The sequence below is a fragment of the Delphinus delphis genome, chromosome 1 (genome assembly GCF_949987515.2).
Source record: "Delphinus delphis chromosome 1, mDelDel1.2, whole genome shotgun sequence".
Classification (NCBI taxonomy): Eukaryota; Metazoa; Chordata; class Mammalia; order Artiodactyla; family Delphinidae; genus Delphinus; species Delphinus delphis.
This window is the reverse complement of record NC_082683.1, coordinates 26,840,177-26,858,361: the sequence shown is the minus strand read 5'-3', so window position 1 is coordinate 26,858,361 and position 18,185 is coordinate 26,840,177. Positions and strand designations below refer to the sequence as shown.

The 18,185-nt window shown below is 44.2% G+C and overlaps 1 protein-coding gene across 1 annotated transcript in view; it reads left to right on the top strand.

Annotated features, from left to right (window-relative positions):
- CSMD2 (CUB and Sushi multiple domains 2) overlaps nucleotides 1-18,185 on the top strand; it is a 667,671-nt gene that overhangs the window by 50,359 nt on the left and 599,127 nt on the right. The window contains 1 exon segment of the mRNA XM_060018797.1: nucleotides 11,980-12,196. Within this exon segment, the coding sequence (XP_059874780.1) occupies nucleotides 11,980-12,196 (217 nt within the window).

The window sequence follows — 18,185 nt, the reverse complement described above, 5'->3', positions numbered from 1 at the left end:
GCCTGAGTTTTGCTTTCACACAGATCTGTGTTTGAATCCCAGCTCTTCAGCTGCTACCTGTTTGACCTTGAGCACGTTCTTAAGCCTTGAGGAGCTTTGCTTCTTCGCCTATAAAGTGGTGGAGGTGGGGGCATGACAGCCATTTCAAAGGGTCATTGCTAACTTCAGGGGGATGATGTTAGGGAAGCACGTGGATACATGTTGGTCCCCTTCTTAGACCTGCCCAAAAGCACCCGTCTTTCTGGGTGTGTATGTACTCTGCTGTGCCCCTGGGATCCAACAGTGAGGTGTCCTCAAACCACTCAGCAAGTGGAGACACGGTTAGTAAGATGGGCCGTGTCTTTCTGTCTTCTATACTCCACTGTGAACTCCTTGAGGGCATGGACCGTATTATACACAACCCACCCCTCCCATTTCCCAACCCCCAATCCCACCCCCTGAGACCCGCACACACCCACGGCCACATCGTAGAGCCTGGAACTAAACAGCCCTCCCCGGACTTGCTGAATGAAAGCTTGAACTTGGCTTGGACCTCTGAGGTTCTGGGTAGAATCCAGGGCATCTCTAACTTGGATGGAGAAAGTTGCATCTTTATTTTCACTAATCTTCTTCTGAAACCTAGCATCTCTATTAATCATGAATATAAGCAACAAAGTACAGCAGTACTAGCAGTACCTGTGAATTTGTCGCTGATAAGATCACAGGTATTTTCATAGAACATTACAGTAGTTGCAGCTATCTAGAAAGAACATTTGTGCTTTGAACTACAGTATTTTTCAGGCCCACTGCTAGATCTTGTTCCTAATGCATTAATAAAGGAACATCTATAATACTGTATGACAAACTTTGGAAATACTCTGAAAACTATATTTCAGTATAATTGGCTTCCTTTGTAATTCTATGTATTTTGTTGTATGCATTTAAAAAGATCATTTGAGAAGGCTTCACCGGGCTGCCAAAGGGGGCCGCGGCACAACAAAGGTGAAGAACCCCTGGTCTAGGAGGTCCATGGGTGGGCTTCTTTGGCCTGCAGGTCCCCTAAAATGAATGAGAAAAGGTGGGAGGCTAGGTTCTTATGTGTATGTGACTTTCCTTCTTAGTGAACATTTGGCAATGTCTGAAGACATTTTTGGTTGTCACAACTGAGAGGTGCTACTCGGCACCCAGGGGTAGAGGCCTGGGATGCTGCTAAACGTCCTAATGCACAGGACGGCCCTCCCAACAAAGAGCTGTCCTGCCCCAAATGTCAATGGTGCCGAGCTGAGAAACCCTGGACACATTCATGGAAATTTCTCGGATTGTTAAGACTTCCAGGGAAAAAAAATCAATGCATGTCTTCATTAGAAATACCTGTGATAATTCTCTCATCCAACACTGTGTGCACATCTACAACATACACCAGGCACTGGGCACTAAGGTTACAGGGAGGAGTACGACCCTGGAGGAGCTCTGGGTCTGCAGTTCAGTAGGATGTGTGACCCAGTAGAGTTGCGTGCAAGGTGCAGCCATTATGCAGATCTCGACGGGGCACCTGTTGTCCAAGCAACGTGCTGGGTGCTGCAGATCAGTGTGAATGTGACAGAATCCACGTCTCCCAGGGAACACAGACAATAAGCGATGCCATGATGTGTGCTGTGAGTGACGACAGAGGTGCAGGGCTCTGTGGGGACACACAGCGAGGTGTGTGCTTGTGTGTACGTTGGGGTGAGGGGAGTACACCTTAGTGCAGTGGTCAGTAAGGTCTCCTGGGGGTGCTGAAGTTTCAGTTGAGACCTAAGAGATGAATAGGAGTTGGCAAGATCAGAGGATGAAGAAAGGATGCTTCAATCAGAGGAAACAGCATGTTTGAAGACAGAGGGAGCAAAAGAGCACAGAGCATCAAAGGAACCAAACAGAGAGAGCCTGGCTTGGGCTGGAGTGTCACTTAAGGCAAAGAGTGGCAAGAAGCAAAGCCTGGGAGAGAAGCAGTGGGTGGCTCAAGGGGGCGTCTTGTGTGCCACGTTTAGGACTGTGCGCTTTTCCCAGAGGAGCCATTGATGATTTTTAAGCAAGAATGGCAGGCCAATTTTTGTTTGTATGTTTGTTCTTTTGAAAGAGACAGATTGGGAGGGAAGAGGCATGGAATTTGGTGGATGGCTGTTGCAGTGACAGAGAGAGAGAGGGAGAAAGAGAGAGAGAAAACTTAGTCACTGCCCAGGAAACGAGGGGAGGCTCCTCAGAGGAGGTGCTGTGTGAACTGAATCTGGAACAGTGAGTAAGGTTTCCTAGGTCGAGAAGGTAAGGGAAAGGCGTTCCAGGCAATGGGCCAAGCATTGTACAGCCTGAAAGATCGTGGGGTGTTTGTAGATGATGAGCTATTTGGTGTGACCAGCATAATGTGCAGGAGAGAGGGGCTAAGATGAGGCCCAGTGCCAGCATCTCTATGACCCTGGCTTCTGGTTCACAACTAAAGGGTGACTGCAGAGGCCAAAGATACTGTTTGGCCCCTGCTTCTCCCACCTGTCCAGACAAGGTGCCCCTGCAGAAGACAGGCACAGAGATAAGCCAGAGTCCCATTGTAGAAGTGAGATATACAGTGGGCTGCCTGTGTGCAGGTGAGATGTCTGGTGGGCATGGCTTACCTGGCATCTACCACACTCCTCTGTGTTTCCTCTTAGGGCAGTCTCATTAATTGCATGGTTTCCACAAATCCATCTCTCCAACCCAGATTGCACTCCCGCATTCCAGTCTACGGTCCTAATTGCTTTCTGGCCGTCTCTGTCTGGATGTCCCACAGGCTTCTCCAACTAAGTTTGTCCAAAACTGACCATATCAGTCAATAAGTATTTGCAGAATTGGATTGAATTTTCCTGCCAAACTTCTCAAAAGAGTTATCTCCTCAAAATTATCATTATTTGTAGACATGATTGTATACCTAAAACACCCAAGGGAATCAACTGAGAAATCTTTAGAATTAATAAGAGTTCAGAGACCCAGTTGGATGCCAGATGAATATATAAAAATCAATAGGTTTTCTGTATATCAGTAAAAACCAGCTAGAAAAAAAATAATGGGAAAAAATGTCATTCACTAGAGCAAGAAAAAGGGCATAAAATGTCTAGGAATAACCTTAACAAGATGTGACTGAGACCTATATAAAGAAAAGTACAAACCTTTACTGAAAGATTAGCTGGTGTTTATTGATTACTTATAGTGTGTCATAGGTACTATACTGAGTATTTAGCAATTTAGAAGATATTATCACATTAATCTGTACAACCATCCGAGAAGTGGTTGTTAATTTTAAAGATGTTGAAATGAGAGTTTAAAGAGTTTACATAAATTGCCCACAAAGTATTAAGTGGCAAAACTAAAATTTGAACCGAAGGCTTTTTGTTTCCAAAACCCAAGCTTTTAACCTTTTCATGAAGCCACCTTCAGAATACGCCATACATACACAAATGGTAGGTTGGTAGGTGTCTTCTGGGTATTATAAAAAGGTTAATTCATTTCACTCATCCATTCATTCCAAAAATATCTATGGAGTGACTACTACGGGCAAGTATTGAGCTAGGTGCTAGAGATAAAACTATGAATGAAATCTCAAAGAGTCTACGGCTAGAGAAGCCACATAAACATATCATTATGTCACCATTGGTGAGAGCAGTGATATTCACTGGTTCACTAATTCATTCGCTAAGGGTGAGCAAACAGAGGAAGAATACTTGCCATTTATCTCGAGGGTTCCAAGAGGGCTCCCTGGAGGAGGTAACGAGTCTTAGTGTGCCTGGAGTCAGCTGGGTGAGGGAACTAGAGAGAGAGCATTCCAAGCACAGAGAGCTGGGTAGGCAGTGAATATGCATGAATCATTCATTCAACCAACAACTCTTGTGGGAGCGTCTGCTGTGTGCCAGGTACAGGTCTGGGAGCTGGAGAGAGAGTAGAAACAAAATAGCTCCCCTGCTTTTATGGAGATGGCATTCTATCGGGGTAGGGGGGCACTGAAAATAAACAAGAAAATAGATGTCAGAGGATGCTCAGTGCTGTGGAAAAAATAAAGCAGGAACCTGGAGGGCTGGCGTGAGAGGAGGGAGGCTTGGATTTCATGGGCTGTGAGGTGATGTTACTTGACTCAGGCTGAAGGAAGTGAGGGATCGGGTCACACAGCTCTTGGGGAAGAGCTTTCTGGGCTGGAGGTCGAGCAAGTGCAGGGTCCCAAGGTGGGCATGGGATGGGCTTAGGTATCATGGCCCATCACAGGTATGAAGGGATGAATGACAGTAGAGAAGGTCAGGGGCAGCGAGGTGTCCGTTCAGTAGGGCTTCTGAGATGTGGCAAGGACTTCGGCTGCTGTGTTGAGTAGGATGAGAAGCCAGAGAGAAATCTTTCTAAACGTCAGTAAAGGAAAAAAAATATTACCAAGAAAAAGACAGGTAAAGATGGCTGCCTGTAAAAACCAACCATTTCATTCTACATGAAAAAACTAAATGAAACAAAAAGCACACAACAGGTGAAAAACCACCTTTTCAGCAAATATGACAAAAGAGTGAAATCCTGATTCTCTAAAGAGTTAGCACAAATTAATAAGAAAAACAGTAAGAACTCATGGAATATTGAAGAACATAAAATTTAGATACCTTTGTATGTCATCATAAAATTAAAAGGCCAAAACGACTACAAATGTATGTGTCGCACATGTGATGCATAGAAGATGTAAATATGTAACTCAGTGAGAAAACATAAACACCACAGTGGAAAATGAGCCCAGAATTTCATCAGATAGTTCCTCAAGGGAGGAATTAAAATTATTGAGGGCATCTTCTTTATCCCTTCATCTGTTGATGGGCATTTAGGTTGCTTCCATGACCTGGCTATTGTCAATAGTGCTGCAGTGAACATTGGGGTGCATGTGTCTGTTTGAATTATGGTTTTCTCTGGGTATATGCCCAGTAGTGGGATTGCTGGGTCGTATGGTAGTTCTATTTGTAGTTTTTTAAGGAACCTCCATACTGGGTTATAACTTTCTCAATTCACTAACCAACGTTTGATTCCCGGGAGACTTCCAAATGAGCCGGGGTTCCAGCCCTGTCCAACCCTCTCCAACAGCGCCTGCCACAGAGATCAGCCAGCCTCCTATGGACAGCACACCCCCCCAGAAACCAAAGCTGGATGCAGTTACCACTTAAGTGAACACTCGGTCTGGGACTCTGGCCATGGAAAAGCATTTTCCACCGCACTGACCAGCATGCTGTCACCAGACTTTACTAAGAGGCCAGGTCTTACTTATAGCAGAAAAAAATATCCAGAAACAATTTAAATGCTTGACAGAAGGAGAATGGTTGAGTAAATTCTAGTATAACCATATACTAGAACGTGGCACGTCCATTTAAAATGCTGTTTATGAGTTCAGTATCTTGGGGCGGGAGAGTTCATGTTGTCACGTTTACTGAATTGTTGCAAAAGAAAACCGAGAAATGACCTGAACGGCCATCAGCAGGGGAGTGGTTGAATACATTGAGATACATCCAGGCTGTGGAATATCACACATTTATATAAAAAATCAGTTAGATATGGCTCTACTGACCTGGAAGGTGTCCCCAATGTAGTGTTAAATGAGAAAGCAGGTTGCAGAGAAGTGAGTGCAACTACGATTTCATTTAAAAAAAATAAAAATAAAAATTCTCCCGGAATGTGTCTTTGTTTGCATGAGAGATGAGAAGGTTGGAGAGGAGAGAGTTACCTGCCGGTTAACTTTGGTAGCTTTGGAGTGGGTAGAAGGGAGAGAGATTGGCGACCCGTTTGTCCTTATACATCTTTGTGTTGCATGTATGCATAGCCATGTATATTACAAGTAACATTGCCTTTTACAACTTAAAACTGAAGAATAATTGACTGAAAAAAGAGCCCACAAAATTATATATATAATATTATCTCAACGATGTGAAATATGCATGGAAAAATCTAGAAAAAAAAGAAAATATTAACATCGGTTGCCTCTGAGAGGAAGGCGAGATTGTAGTGTTTCCTCTTCTTAAAATTCTTGCCTATATTTTCCAAATTTTCTGCAAGGAGGAAGATATATACATTATTGTTTAAAATATAATGGCCTCTCCCTTCTCATCAGCCAATCTTGCCTTTACTTATTTACAATCTGGCCTCTGTCCACCGTGTCACCTGCCACCTGTCTTTGCTGAAGTTCATGCATCCATTCTGCAAGTACTTATTGAATTCTCGGCACTGGGGATGCAACAGGAACCAGGACAGAGCTCCCACTCTCAGCATCCTTACCTCCAGAGGGACCATTTAGACATCAAACCGAGTGACCTCATCCCAGACCCTCACCTTAGCCTCCCTGTGGTGCTCAATGCCCTGAGTCACCTTCTTCTGTACGGAGCTGCACTCTGGTTCTCCTCCCACCGTTATGCCTGCCTTCCTGCCTCCTACTCTATCACCTTTCTTGTCCCTGTACACGGAAAGTGTTCCCAGGGTCTCTGTTTAGAGCCCCCCTGAACAAGATGCTGTTCATACCCAGGTTCTGAATCAGAAACTGCAGACGCACACAACAGATGGGGTGCTGGGGATGGTGGTGAATGTTGGTATCAGTGGTTGACCAGGACACGAATGAGGGTGGTCCTCAAGGTGTGACCCCTGTTGGGTCTATACTCCGGGATCATTCTGTGCAGCCCTGTAGCACAGTATTGCCATGTGGAAGTATTTGCTTATGTCTGGGTCTATGATCCAGGCCCCAAGGCCCATCACAGGGTCTAACCTAGAGGAATGAATGAATGAGTGAGTGAATGACATAGTGCAATGACATCACCAGACAGATTTCAGAGACATGAGCTGAGTAGATCTGGTGCCAGTGCCAGTGGGATGAAATTCAGGAACATGAACCAGGGGGCTCCTCTAAAAGTTGTGGAGATAGGAGCTTTATTTCATTATTACTGTAGTTGAATATTTTTTCTGGGTTCTGAGCCATTTATGTCTTCCTTTAGGAACTAACTTATTCAAGACCCTGTCCAGCTTTTTAATTATAGTGCTTGTTGTTTTCCTACTGGTTACTAATAGCTCTTTCTGTATTAACTGTTTTATTGATACTTTTCTACCTAACCTTTTTGTGTGCCTTTTGATTTTGTTTCTATTTTTGACCTACACATACTTTCTGTATAAACTATCAGTCTTGTAGTATCTTCCACAGCTTTTTTTTTTTTTTTTTTTTGCGGTACGTGGGCCTCTCACTGTTGTGGCCTCTCCTGTTGCGGACCACAGGCTCCGTAAGCGCAGGCTCAGCGGCCATGGCTCACGGGCCCAGCCGCTCCGTGGCATGTGGGATCTTCCCGGACCGGGGCACGAACCCGTGTCCCCTGCATCGGCAGGCGGACTCTCAACCACTGCGCCACCAGGGAAGCCCTCTTCCACAGCTTTTACATTCAGAAAATCACAGTCAGATAATTATTTGTGTATATGTTCTTCTATTTTTTGACTTTTTAAAAAACTTAGTTTAGTATATGGTGTGAATTGACAAGATAACTTAATTCTTTTCTCAAACAGTTAATTAGTTGACCTTGCAAAATGTTTTTCTTTTCTCACTGATTTTTAATGCTTATATATATTTTAATTTTTACGTCTATTTAAAACTATTGCTGTAATACTGTGTCATGTTCTGCCTGTCCACCCTTGGGCCACCTCCACACTATTTTCAAAGCATCATTCGGTGATTCCGTTTAGTATCTTGTAGAATGAGAATACTACAGTTTCTACCTTTTCAAAAAATATCCATTGTCTGCGACTGCCTATTTCTTCCAGTTAAACTTAGGCACGCTCTTACCAAATTTAAAACAGGTTATTGGGCTTTTGATCAGAATTGCACTAAGCTTATAAATTAACTTTTCAAAAGGTTAATATTCCAAATTAACCTTTCAGAAGTTTGTCTTCCACTCAAGATTACATATGTCTCTCCAATTATTCAAATTTTTTATCCTTCTCTAAATGTTATTTTTATACAGTGACTGCCTGTTTCTTATTAAGTTTATTTCCATTTATTATACGCATTTTGTAGTTATCATAAATAAGACCTTTTTTCTTTATATTTTTATCTGTCACTTGCATATGGAAAATGTCATTGATTTTGTATACTTATTTTGTGTTTGGCTACTTTACTGAAATTTCTTATTAGTTCTAATAGCTTCCTAATTGATTCTCCTGGGTTTTCTGGGTATATTAATATATCATCTGCAAACCATAATTCTGCTTGCTCCTTTCTCCTTTCTTTTTCTTGCATCGCATGGATTAGCTCTTCCAATAAAGCATGAAATCTCAGAGGTGATAGTAGCATTTCTATCTCATTCCTGATCTTAATCAGGCATTTCACCGTAAGTAGGATGTAAGTTATTGTTTTAAAATGGTTGCTCTATCATGCTAAGGAAATATTCTTTCTCCTACTTCCAAATGCTTATTTCAATCAGGGTTACATGTCTAAGTTTATTAAATGCCCATTTAGCATTTATTCATAAGACCTTAGCTTTTTTTTTCCTCTTTAAATGGGATACTTTGTGTTATCCCTCTTTTCTGTTAAAAGAGATTTTTCAATATTAAAGTCATTTTAGAGATTAACTGTCCTTGTCAGTTAATCCCTAAAGTGGGCTTTAAAAAAATTAGTGTTGAGTCCGTTTATCAGCATCATAGTTAAGGTGGATCTGAAGTGGACTGCTTACTTTTGAATCCCATCTCTGAGTAACGGGGTGGCTTGGACCCCTTCCTCAATTTCTCTTTGCCTTAGTTCTTCATCTGTAAAATGGAGGTGATATGAATAGTATCCACCTTCTAGGGCTGTTGTGAGGATTAAACAAATTAATATATGTGAAGTTCTCAGAGGAGTGTCTAGCCAAACACTCACTAAATACAAGCACTGTATTAAATGAATGAGAACTTACCATGCGTCTGGTACTGAGCTTGGGCTATGGATTCAAAGACGGGAAAACTCAAGTATGGTCTGTCTTCTCATGGAGCTTACAGCCTGGCAAGAAAACAGATCCTTATGAATGAATCACATGGAAGCATGGACATTTGCTTCTGTGATAAGTGCTACCAAGGAGAGGTGATGGTATCATGAGAGCATATAATAGGGGGTTTGAACTAGTCAGGGAGAGACAGTTGACTAGACATCTGGAAGAGAGAACAGCATACCCAAAGGCCCTGTGGCTGTGCAGTGAGAGTGTGGCCAGTACAAAGGACTGAGAAGGGCGGGGTGTTTTTTTCTGACAGATATACATCTGTGACACATATCACCGTGCAAATTTAAGACATACAGCATGATGGTTTGATTTTGGTATATTGTGAAATGATTACCACAGTAGGCTCAGCTAACAACCATTATCTCACCATTATCTCATATAAAAACAATACAAAGAAAAGAAGAAAGAAAGGAACAAATGTTCTGTTTGTGATGAGAACTCTTAGGATCTACTCTCCAAACAACTTACCTGGATATCACACAACAGTGTTAGCGATAGTCGTCATGTTGTGCGTTACATCACTAGTACTTATTTATTTTACAAGTGGGATTTTGTACCTTTTGACCACCTTCCTCCAATTCCCCTCCCCCCCCCCCCCCCCGCCTCTGATAACTACAAGTCTGATCTGTTTTTCTATGAGTTTGGTTTTTTGGGTTTTTTTGTTTGTTTGTTCAGGTTCCACATATAAGTGATATCATACAGTATTATTCTTTTTTTCTCTGACTTATTTCACTTAGCATAATGCCTTCGAGGTCCATTCATGGTGTTGCAAATGGTAAGATTTCCTTTTTTTTTTATGGCTGAATAATATTTGTGTGTGTGTTTGTGTGTGTGTGTGTATCTCACAACTAATTTATCCATTCATCTATCGATGGACACTTAGGTTGTTTCCATGTCTTGTTTATTGTAAGTAATGCTTCTATGAACGTGGAGGCGCAGATATCTTTTCGAGTTAGTGTTTTTGTTACATTTGAATATATTCCCAGAAGTGGAATTGCTGGATCATGTGATAGTTCTATTCTTAATTTTTTGAGGATCCTCCATACTGTTTTCAGCAGTGGCTGCCCCAATTTACAATCCCACCAACAGTGCACAAGAGTTCCATTTTCTCTACATCCCTGCCAGCACTTGTTATCTCTTGTCGTTTTGATGATGGCCATTCTAACAGGAATGAGGTTATATCTCATTGTGTTTTTAATTGGCATTTCCGTAATGACTAGCGATGTTGAGCATCTTTTCATGTACCTGTTGGCCTTTTATATATGTTCTTTGGAAAAATGTCTGTTCAAGTCCTTTAGAAGGGTGGGGTTTGGCTGGAAAGCTAGTGGACACAAGGGTAAGAGGTCACTAAGGGCCAAACCGTACAGAGACCCTCATAGGTCTACAAGTGATTTTTCCTTACTGAAGAGCAATGATGAGCTATGGGAGGTTTGATGTCGGTGGAGGAAAGGGGAGGTCACCTGATCAGATTTCTGTTTTGAAAAGACACCTCCAGCTGTAGTGTTGGCAAGGACCAGGGTAAACACAGTTGACCAGTTAGGAGGTAGTTTTTATGGCAATCTGGGGGAGAGGCGCTGTGGGGTCGAGGGAAGTAGAGACAGAGACAGGGTGATCGGTTGTCCATGGGGTTGTGAAGGAGAGGAAAGTGTCAGGAAAGGGTAGGTGGAGGACATCACGAGCCTGAACATCCCAAAGGAGGTGTCAGGTCTGGAGCTCAGAGAGAGGTCTGGCCTGGACTGTGAAGTTGTGAGTCATCAGTGCACAAGTAGAGGTCCTCTAGACCAGACAGAGAGGAGGAGAGGCCTCAACACTGAACCTGGAAAGGAGCCAGAGAAAGAGCCATGGGAGGAAGGATGGAGAGTGAGCGGTATGGGAGGAAGCCGGGGACCAGGCTGCTCAAAGCATCATTGCATCTGCAGGGCACCAGGTAAACAAGCAGGCTCTCTGGCCCCTCCCAGGTGTTGTACATCAGAATCTAAATGCCAGCCAGGTCCCCAGGTGCTGCTCATGTGCAGTGTATAGTCTGAGATGCTCTGGCCTGGGAGGCGTGATTCCAGAAAGGAGGCAACGGTGTTAGAGGCAGCTGAGAGGTCTGTTAAAATGAGGGCTGAACAAGATCCACTGGACCCATCGGTGACCTGTTTGGGTGGATTGACAGGACCAGAAGCCAGAACTGACGGGCCGGGAGTAAGGAAATAGAGACAGAAAGGACAGACAGGTTGTGTTTTCTAACACTTTGGCTGAGAAGGGGAAGAGAGAGACAAGGCTGGAGCGAGAAGAGAAGTGGAATGGGGAGTTGGGTTTTTAAGGAGAGTCTTGAACACATTTAAAATGGGAAAGTTCCAGTGGAGAGGAAATGATTGAACACTTGGGACGTACATAAGAGAGAAACGTATATAAGGTTCTTGAAGATTAGGCAAAGATGGGATCCAAAGGGCACATAGAAGGGATATGTTTAGATTGCAGGAAGGCTAGTTGATCTGCAAGAGGAAGGAAGACCGTGTGGGGCGGGCTAGACGGATTTGGAATTGGGAAGACAACGGAATCCCCACTGATGACTTTTATTCTCTATGGAGATGGGAGGAGGGGGCTGGGGCTGAGAAGAGGAGCCTGGAGGGTCAGGAGGCCGTGGAAAATGGAGAAAATTTGACATCATCAGTCTGGCATTTAATGTTGTAAAGAGGAAGTTCCACCTGGTCTGCTGGCCTTTTAGTTCAGACTCAGCATTGTTTCCTACCTCAAGGGTTGTTCTAAGGCTTGAGTGCAACAATGCCCATTTTATCACCTGGACAGCTCACGGCGCAAGCAAGCTGGCACTCAGTGTGTCAGTCACCCACCTTCCTTCCCTCTGCACTGAGCATGGGCTGGTCCAGAGGAAATACTTGGAAGAGGGGGTTCATGCGCCTCTAACACATTGCTCCCATCTCTCTGGGAGATTCTCAGAGTTCTTCTGGCCGTACTGAACAGCCCCCTTTCTCTCTCCCAGGCCAGAACTGCACGTTCCAACTGCAGGGTCCCAATGGCACCGTTGAGAGCCCAGGGTTCCCGTATGGCTACCCCAATTACGCCAACTGCACGTGGACCATCACAGCGGAGGACCAGCATCGGATCCAGCTTGTGTTCCAGTCCTTCGCCCTGGAGGAGGACTTTGACGTCCTGTCGGTGTTCGATGGGCCACCCCAGCCAGAGAACCTGCGAACCAGGTATCACCCCCTCCTCCCCGTGGCCAACAGCAGGGCCTGAGCCAAGCTTGCTGAGAGGAAGAACCAGGCAGGGTGAATTGTCATCAAGAAAGACCTCTGTTTTTATGAGGCCTGCCCTGAACTCCTCTGCTTTCTTTATGTTTCCCAATTCCTTTCTCCTGCTTAGAAGTTCCCAGCAGGCAGGAGGTTTTGTAGGACCATTGGGAAGACTAGAGAGAAAACACACAGAGCAATTCAAGTCTTTCTGTTACAGCTGATTTCGCATGCGTATGTGTGTGTGTGTGCACACCTTTGGGTGTATATTCTTTGCACACACAGAAATATATCCCTTGGACCCAGCAGATATGAACTGAAGGCTAGTAGCAACTATGTCTTACATCCCCGACTTGAAAACCATCAATACTTTGTTGGATTTTGCCTTGCATTTGCATGGCTTTGGCTGTGGGTACAGAATGGAGAATTTAGGGAAGTTTCTACCTTTTAAACCGCAGCGCACTCGATAGAAGAGGGAACAATGGAGAGGACGAGACTGCTTTCCCGTGCTTCTGAGCTACCTCCCAAGGAGAGAGTTCGCATCAAGGAGGGAGACAGGGAGGAAGGCTCCTCCCACCTCTGCAGGAAGAGCAGACTTTGGGGGGGCAAAGATCAAGGCCCCAGGGTCATAGCTGTCCAGGTTTTGTTGACCTGGTGGCTTTCCGTGCCTCCATTGCAAGACTTGTCCTGGTCCTGCAAGATACACTTTGAGCTCCCAGGGAGACAAAGGGTTCATGGCTTACCAGCCAAGCCCTGGGGACCCCGGGGTCCTCAAGGCTTTGTTTAAGATGCTCTTGGATCAGAGTCACAGACAACATTCCCGGGACTGAGCCAGCCCTCTTCTTGCTTGCTCCCTGCCCTCTCAGGGCAGTGCAGAGGTGAGCTGCCATGTCTGCAGCTGGGATGGGCATCTGGGGCTCCCCTGACTAGTGGTTCCTCTTCGACAAGACCAGGCTTGTCCATCTGCCCTTGACATTGCACAGGAATTGGCACACAGTAGGTGTTCAGTGAAACTTGGGTGGAGGGACTGGAGTGCTCTTCACTTACTCATTCCACAAATATTTCGTGAGCACCTAGTATGTTCCAGACACTGGCCTGGGTGCTGGGGACTCAGCAGTGAGCAAAACAAAGCTACTGTCTTCAAGGACGTGACGTGCTCATTGGGAAGGGGGCAGGCCTGGACTTCAATATGTGAGTTTAGAGTTCAAGGACATCGGGGCTAGAGATATAAAGTTGGGAGACTAGGACTGGTTAGTGCTTAAAACCAGGAGACTGGACGAGGTCACCATCAGATGTCGAGCTCCAGCGACCCCATCGGTGGGGCACCGGCGCAGACTCTTGAGGGATGTTGAAAGACAGAAAGTCAGATCAGGCCAGTGGGGCGGCTGGTTGGGGTGCAGATGACTGGAGGCCTATTCTGCGTCCTGAAGTTCTTCCAGCTCTTTTTTCTCTTTAGGCAGGGTCCACGCACGTGTGGTCAAAGCTCTATCTTCTGCCATTTGAGTTCTCTGGTTCTGAGAGTGAAGTGTGGAAGACCCCCAGAGGTGGGATGGCTCCGGCCGGGAAGGGTGGGGGTTCTGGGACCTAAGGAGGTGGTCCTGGCAGGGGGTCCCTGGATGTATTCCCAGCCAGGGCACAGCCCACTCTGGCCAACCAGCTGTGTTTGAGGAGAAGGCTCCTGGGTTTTGCACCTCCACAAGGTCATCCCTGCTCGGGCTCCTCATGCCTGTCATCTGCCTGATGTGCTCATTTTGGTTCATTTCAGAATTATATGGTTTTCCCATACAGCATTTCTACCTCCACACTATCTGGGATCACGTCCGCTTTCTTGTATCTGCTCCCGCGTATTTGCATTTTCTTTCTTTTTACTTACTTAGTCTTGCCAGAAGTTTGCCTCTTTTATTGGTCTTTTAAGAGTCCCAACTCTAGGGCTATCAGTTTTATCCCTTTCCTATTACCTGACTTGTTGACTTCTGCTTTTATCTTTATTCATTCTTCCCTCCCACTTACCTTGGGCTGGTGGTGTTCTTTTGCTGTTTTCATGAACTGAATTAGTTTCATTACCTCTTGTTGGATATTAAAATCATTGAGGCATTTTCCCCTAAGTACAACCTTGACCATATTGCATACGTTTTGATGATAGTCATTATTTTTAGAATAAATAATTCTAACTGCAGTTTTGTTCCTTCCTTGACTCTAGGGTTTTTTCCCTCAAAATTTCCAAGTAGTATTTTTTTATACTTAAGAAGTTATTATCTAGTTGTATTGCATTATGTTCAGATTATGATTTCTATTTTGGAGAAGTTGTTGCCTTTTTTTCTCAGTATGAGATCATTTTTGGTAAACGTTCTGAGTATTTGAAAAGAACACGTATTCTGTGGTGGAAGGGTGAACAAATTCATGTTATTAGTATTGTTTAATTTTTCTCATTTCTTGTTTATTGTCTAAGTGATTTTTGTCAAGGATAAGCAACTTATTGTTTTCACATTTTCACTATTATTTTTATCATTTTCTCCCTTTATTTCTAAGTTTTTACTTTACATATGTTGATGTTATTTCTTCAGTATGTCAGTATTTGTAAACATCAGATCTTCAGAGTGAATTATAATTCTTCCAATGTAGAAGTTATATTTATCCCCCTTTTTTGCCTTAAATTCTACTTTGATACTAGTTTTATTATCTTTTGGGTTTGCATTTATCACCTATCTTTGCTAATTTCTCTATTTTAATATTTCTATGTCATTGTTTTCTATGTATCTTTTAGAGTTTTGTTTTTAAATCTTTCATGAGAGTTTTTACTCTTTAACAGAAAGGTTTAATTCACTCACAATTTTTGGTGATAACTGATGTATTTGTTCTTGTATAATATTTAATACTTTCTGTTTTTAAGAAGCTTCCTTACTATGATTTCCGTTGCTCCATCTTTAAGCACAAGTGTTCTTTGCCTCGTCTCTGATTTTTATTCCGCTAGTGGTTAAAGTTACTTCTTGAGAACACATTTTCAGCTATATTTCTCTGTCAGCATCCTGTCTAGTGAACCTTTTTCTTAGTCAGGTCTCACCAGCACTGCATCTTTGTAGAAATTCCTTAGTGTTTGTAGCATGTAGGTGTCTGTCTCTTTTTCCTAGTTTCCCACATGGATATATATAGTCTCTCTTTTTATATACCTCAGACTATTTCCATGACAACTTGGGAGGTCAGGTTGAAGGAGAGTATAACATGTTGCCTTGGCTCTCCGTCTTGAACTGGAAATCTCTCTTAAGATTTTTGTTCTTTTTTGATTTGCTGTCATGAATAGAATTATTTTTCATTATATTTTACTTTTGGATGATTCACTGCTAATATGTAGAAATACAATTGATATTTGTATATTGATCTTGTATCCCATGACCTGGCTGAGCTTCTTATTAATAGTTCTGATAGTTTTAAAAAAATAGCTGTGAATAAAAACAGTTTTTGTTCTTTTTCAATCTTTTTTTTTTTGCGGTACGCGGGCCTCTTACTGTTGTGGCCTCTCCCGTTGCGGAGCACAGGCTCTGGACGCGCAGGCTCAGCAGCCATGGCTCACGGGCCCAGCCGCTCCGCGGCATGTGGGATCTTCCTGGACCGGGGCACGAACCCGTGTCCCCTGCATCGGCAGGCGGACTCTCAACCACTGTGCCACCAGGGAAGCCCCTTTTTCAATCTTGATGCCATTTATTTATTTATGCTTAATTGCAGCGGATAGAATATTGACTGTACTCAATATTCAATATAATATTGAATAGAAGTGGTGAGGGTGGACATCCTTACCTTGTTCTTGATCTTAAAATACTCAGTCTTTCACCATTAAGTGTGATGTTGGCTGTAGGTGTTTGGTAGATGTCCTTCTAATGAAGGTGTTTAAGCAGAGAATTTTGGCGTGGTCTGGCTGCAGCGTGGAAAATGCGTTAGGGTAGGGGCCAGGCTGGTGTCTGCCAGGCCAGGCTAGAGACGGAGGTAACCTGAGCTAGAATAATGAAGAGAGAAGATGGTGTGGGTTTGTATGATGTTATGGGACAGTGCGGTACTTGGAATTAAGGGTGGGTTTATAGGGATTGTAGAGTGCGAGTATGAAAAAAGGAAGGGGGTGGAGGATGACCCCACACTGTCTGGCTTGGAAGCAGAAAACAAGCTAGGTCAGCCTGACGTGAATTCCAGTCTCCAGGAAAATGCGTTCTCGAGGCATCCCAGGGTATTTTGTGCACTGATGTTTCTCGTCATTCGTCTAGCAGAACAGGTAGGTCACCTCCTCTCACAGTGTTTTCCCGTGAGACAGGAGGGTACGGTGGTGACAGGCCAAGATTTATACCCAGCTGGCTTCTACATTTATTTGCGCCATGACCTCCGCAAAGTTTGGCTTCTCTGAGACTCATCTATTAAATGGAGGTGACACTGACCCACCTCACAGGGTTGTGTGTATGAGCCACCTCCTCGGATCCCCTGCTGCTCCATAAACATTATTTGCATCTTCCCTGGCCTCTGCTCTTCTGCTCTGGAGCGCTTTTATGCCTGTCTTGACGCTTCCTCTGTGGCCTGCCCATTAGACTTTTTAGATCTGGGAGATGCAGATGTGGAGGACGGACATCCAAGAAGAGACTGGGCTCAGGGGAAGTCATTCGTTGTGGGTGGCATTGCTCATCCCACGGTAGCCCAGCAGTGGGGCCGGACTGACAAGAAGCCTGCAGTGGGGTTCTCTCTGCATCACTTGGGGCTTTCGTCTCAGACTTGACAGGCGTAAGTTTTGTAATTCTGCTCTTTGAGCATTTTAATGCATTTCTCTTTTCTCCCTTTACCTTCAGTCCTTTTCAATTTATTTATGGATGCATTCCAGCAAAAGGCTGGAGTCACCTCCCCACCCCAGTGCTCAGCCGTCTTTCCACTCATCTTTCTCCAGCTGCTAGGTCATGGGTGGTGCTGTGAGCAACAGGCTTCCCTCCTAGTTACCTTCTAAGCTCCTTGAGGCTGGGAGTCAAGCCTTCTACCACGTTTGGCTGTGGCTGAGACATGCAGTGAAATATACATCTTGCACCTGCAAGACGTGAGTTCCAGCACCTCGCTAGCTGCTTGGTGTAGACAGGTCACTTTGACTCTTATCCTCAGTATCTTCATCCATGAAGTGGATGTATCAGTATCTACCCCATAGGTTGGTTGGTAAGGATTACATTAAATAGTGTGTGCAAACTGATTTGAACTGTAATGAGATATAAACAAAAGAAATACTTGTATGTTGGTAGAAAAAAAATTAGAAAACACAGTTAAGCAAAAAGACACACACACACCCACACACACCCACACACACACACACACACCCCCAATACATTTATATGACATGAGGTAGAACAGTAGTTTTCAACTGAAGGTGATTTTGACCCCAAGGGGACATTTGGCAATGTCTGGAGACATTTTTGGTTGTCACAACTGGAGAGGGACCCTGGCATCTAGTGGATCAAGGCCAGGGATGCTGCGAAGTGTCCTGCCATGCACAAGACAGCTGCAACAAATGCCAATGGTGCTGAGGCTGAGAAATCCCGAGGCAGGTGATTAAGGAGGAGTGAAGGCCTTTAGCGTCAGACACACCTGTGTGCTAATCCTATTTCTGTCAGTGACCTTGGACAAGTGAGTCAACCCATCTGAGCTTCAGTTTCCTCCTCTGCAGAATGGGGAGCTCTCAGTGATGCTAGGTACTGACAGCTGCATCTGGCATCGTTAAAGAAGAGGTACCAGTAGGCACACTGCACACAGCTTGTTCTATATGCAGATGCCATTCATCTCCCAACAACTCCCTTTCTCCACCAGGAGTTCACAGCCACCTTCTCGAGAGCATCTCACATTTCATCTAGAGCTATTCATAAGCAGCAACATCCCAGGGTGCCAGAAGGCAGCGTCTGGCTGCTTGAAATTAAATTTACAAATAGAAGCTGATCAGATTCTTCCC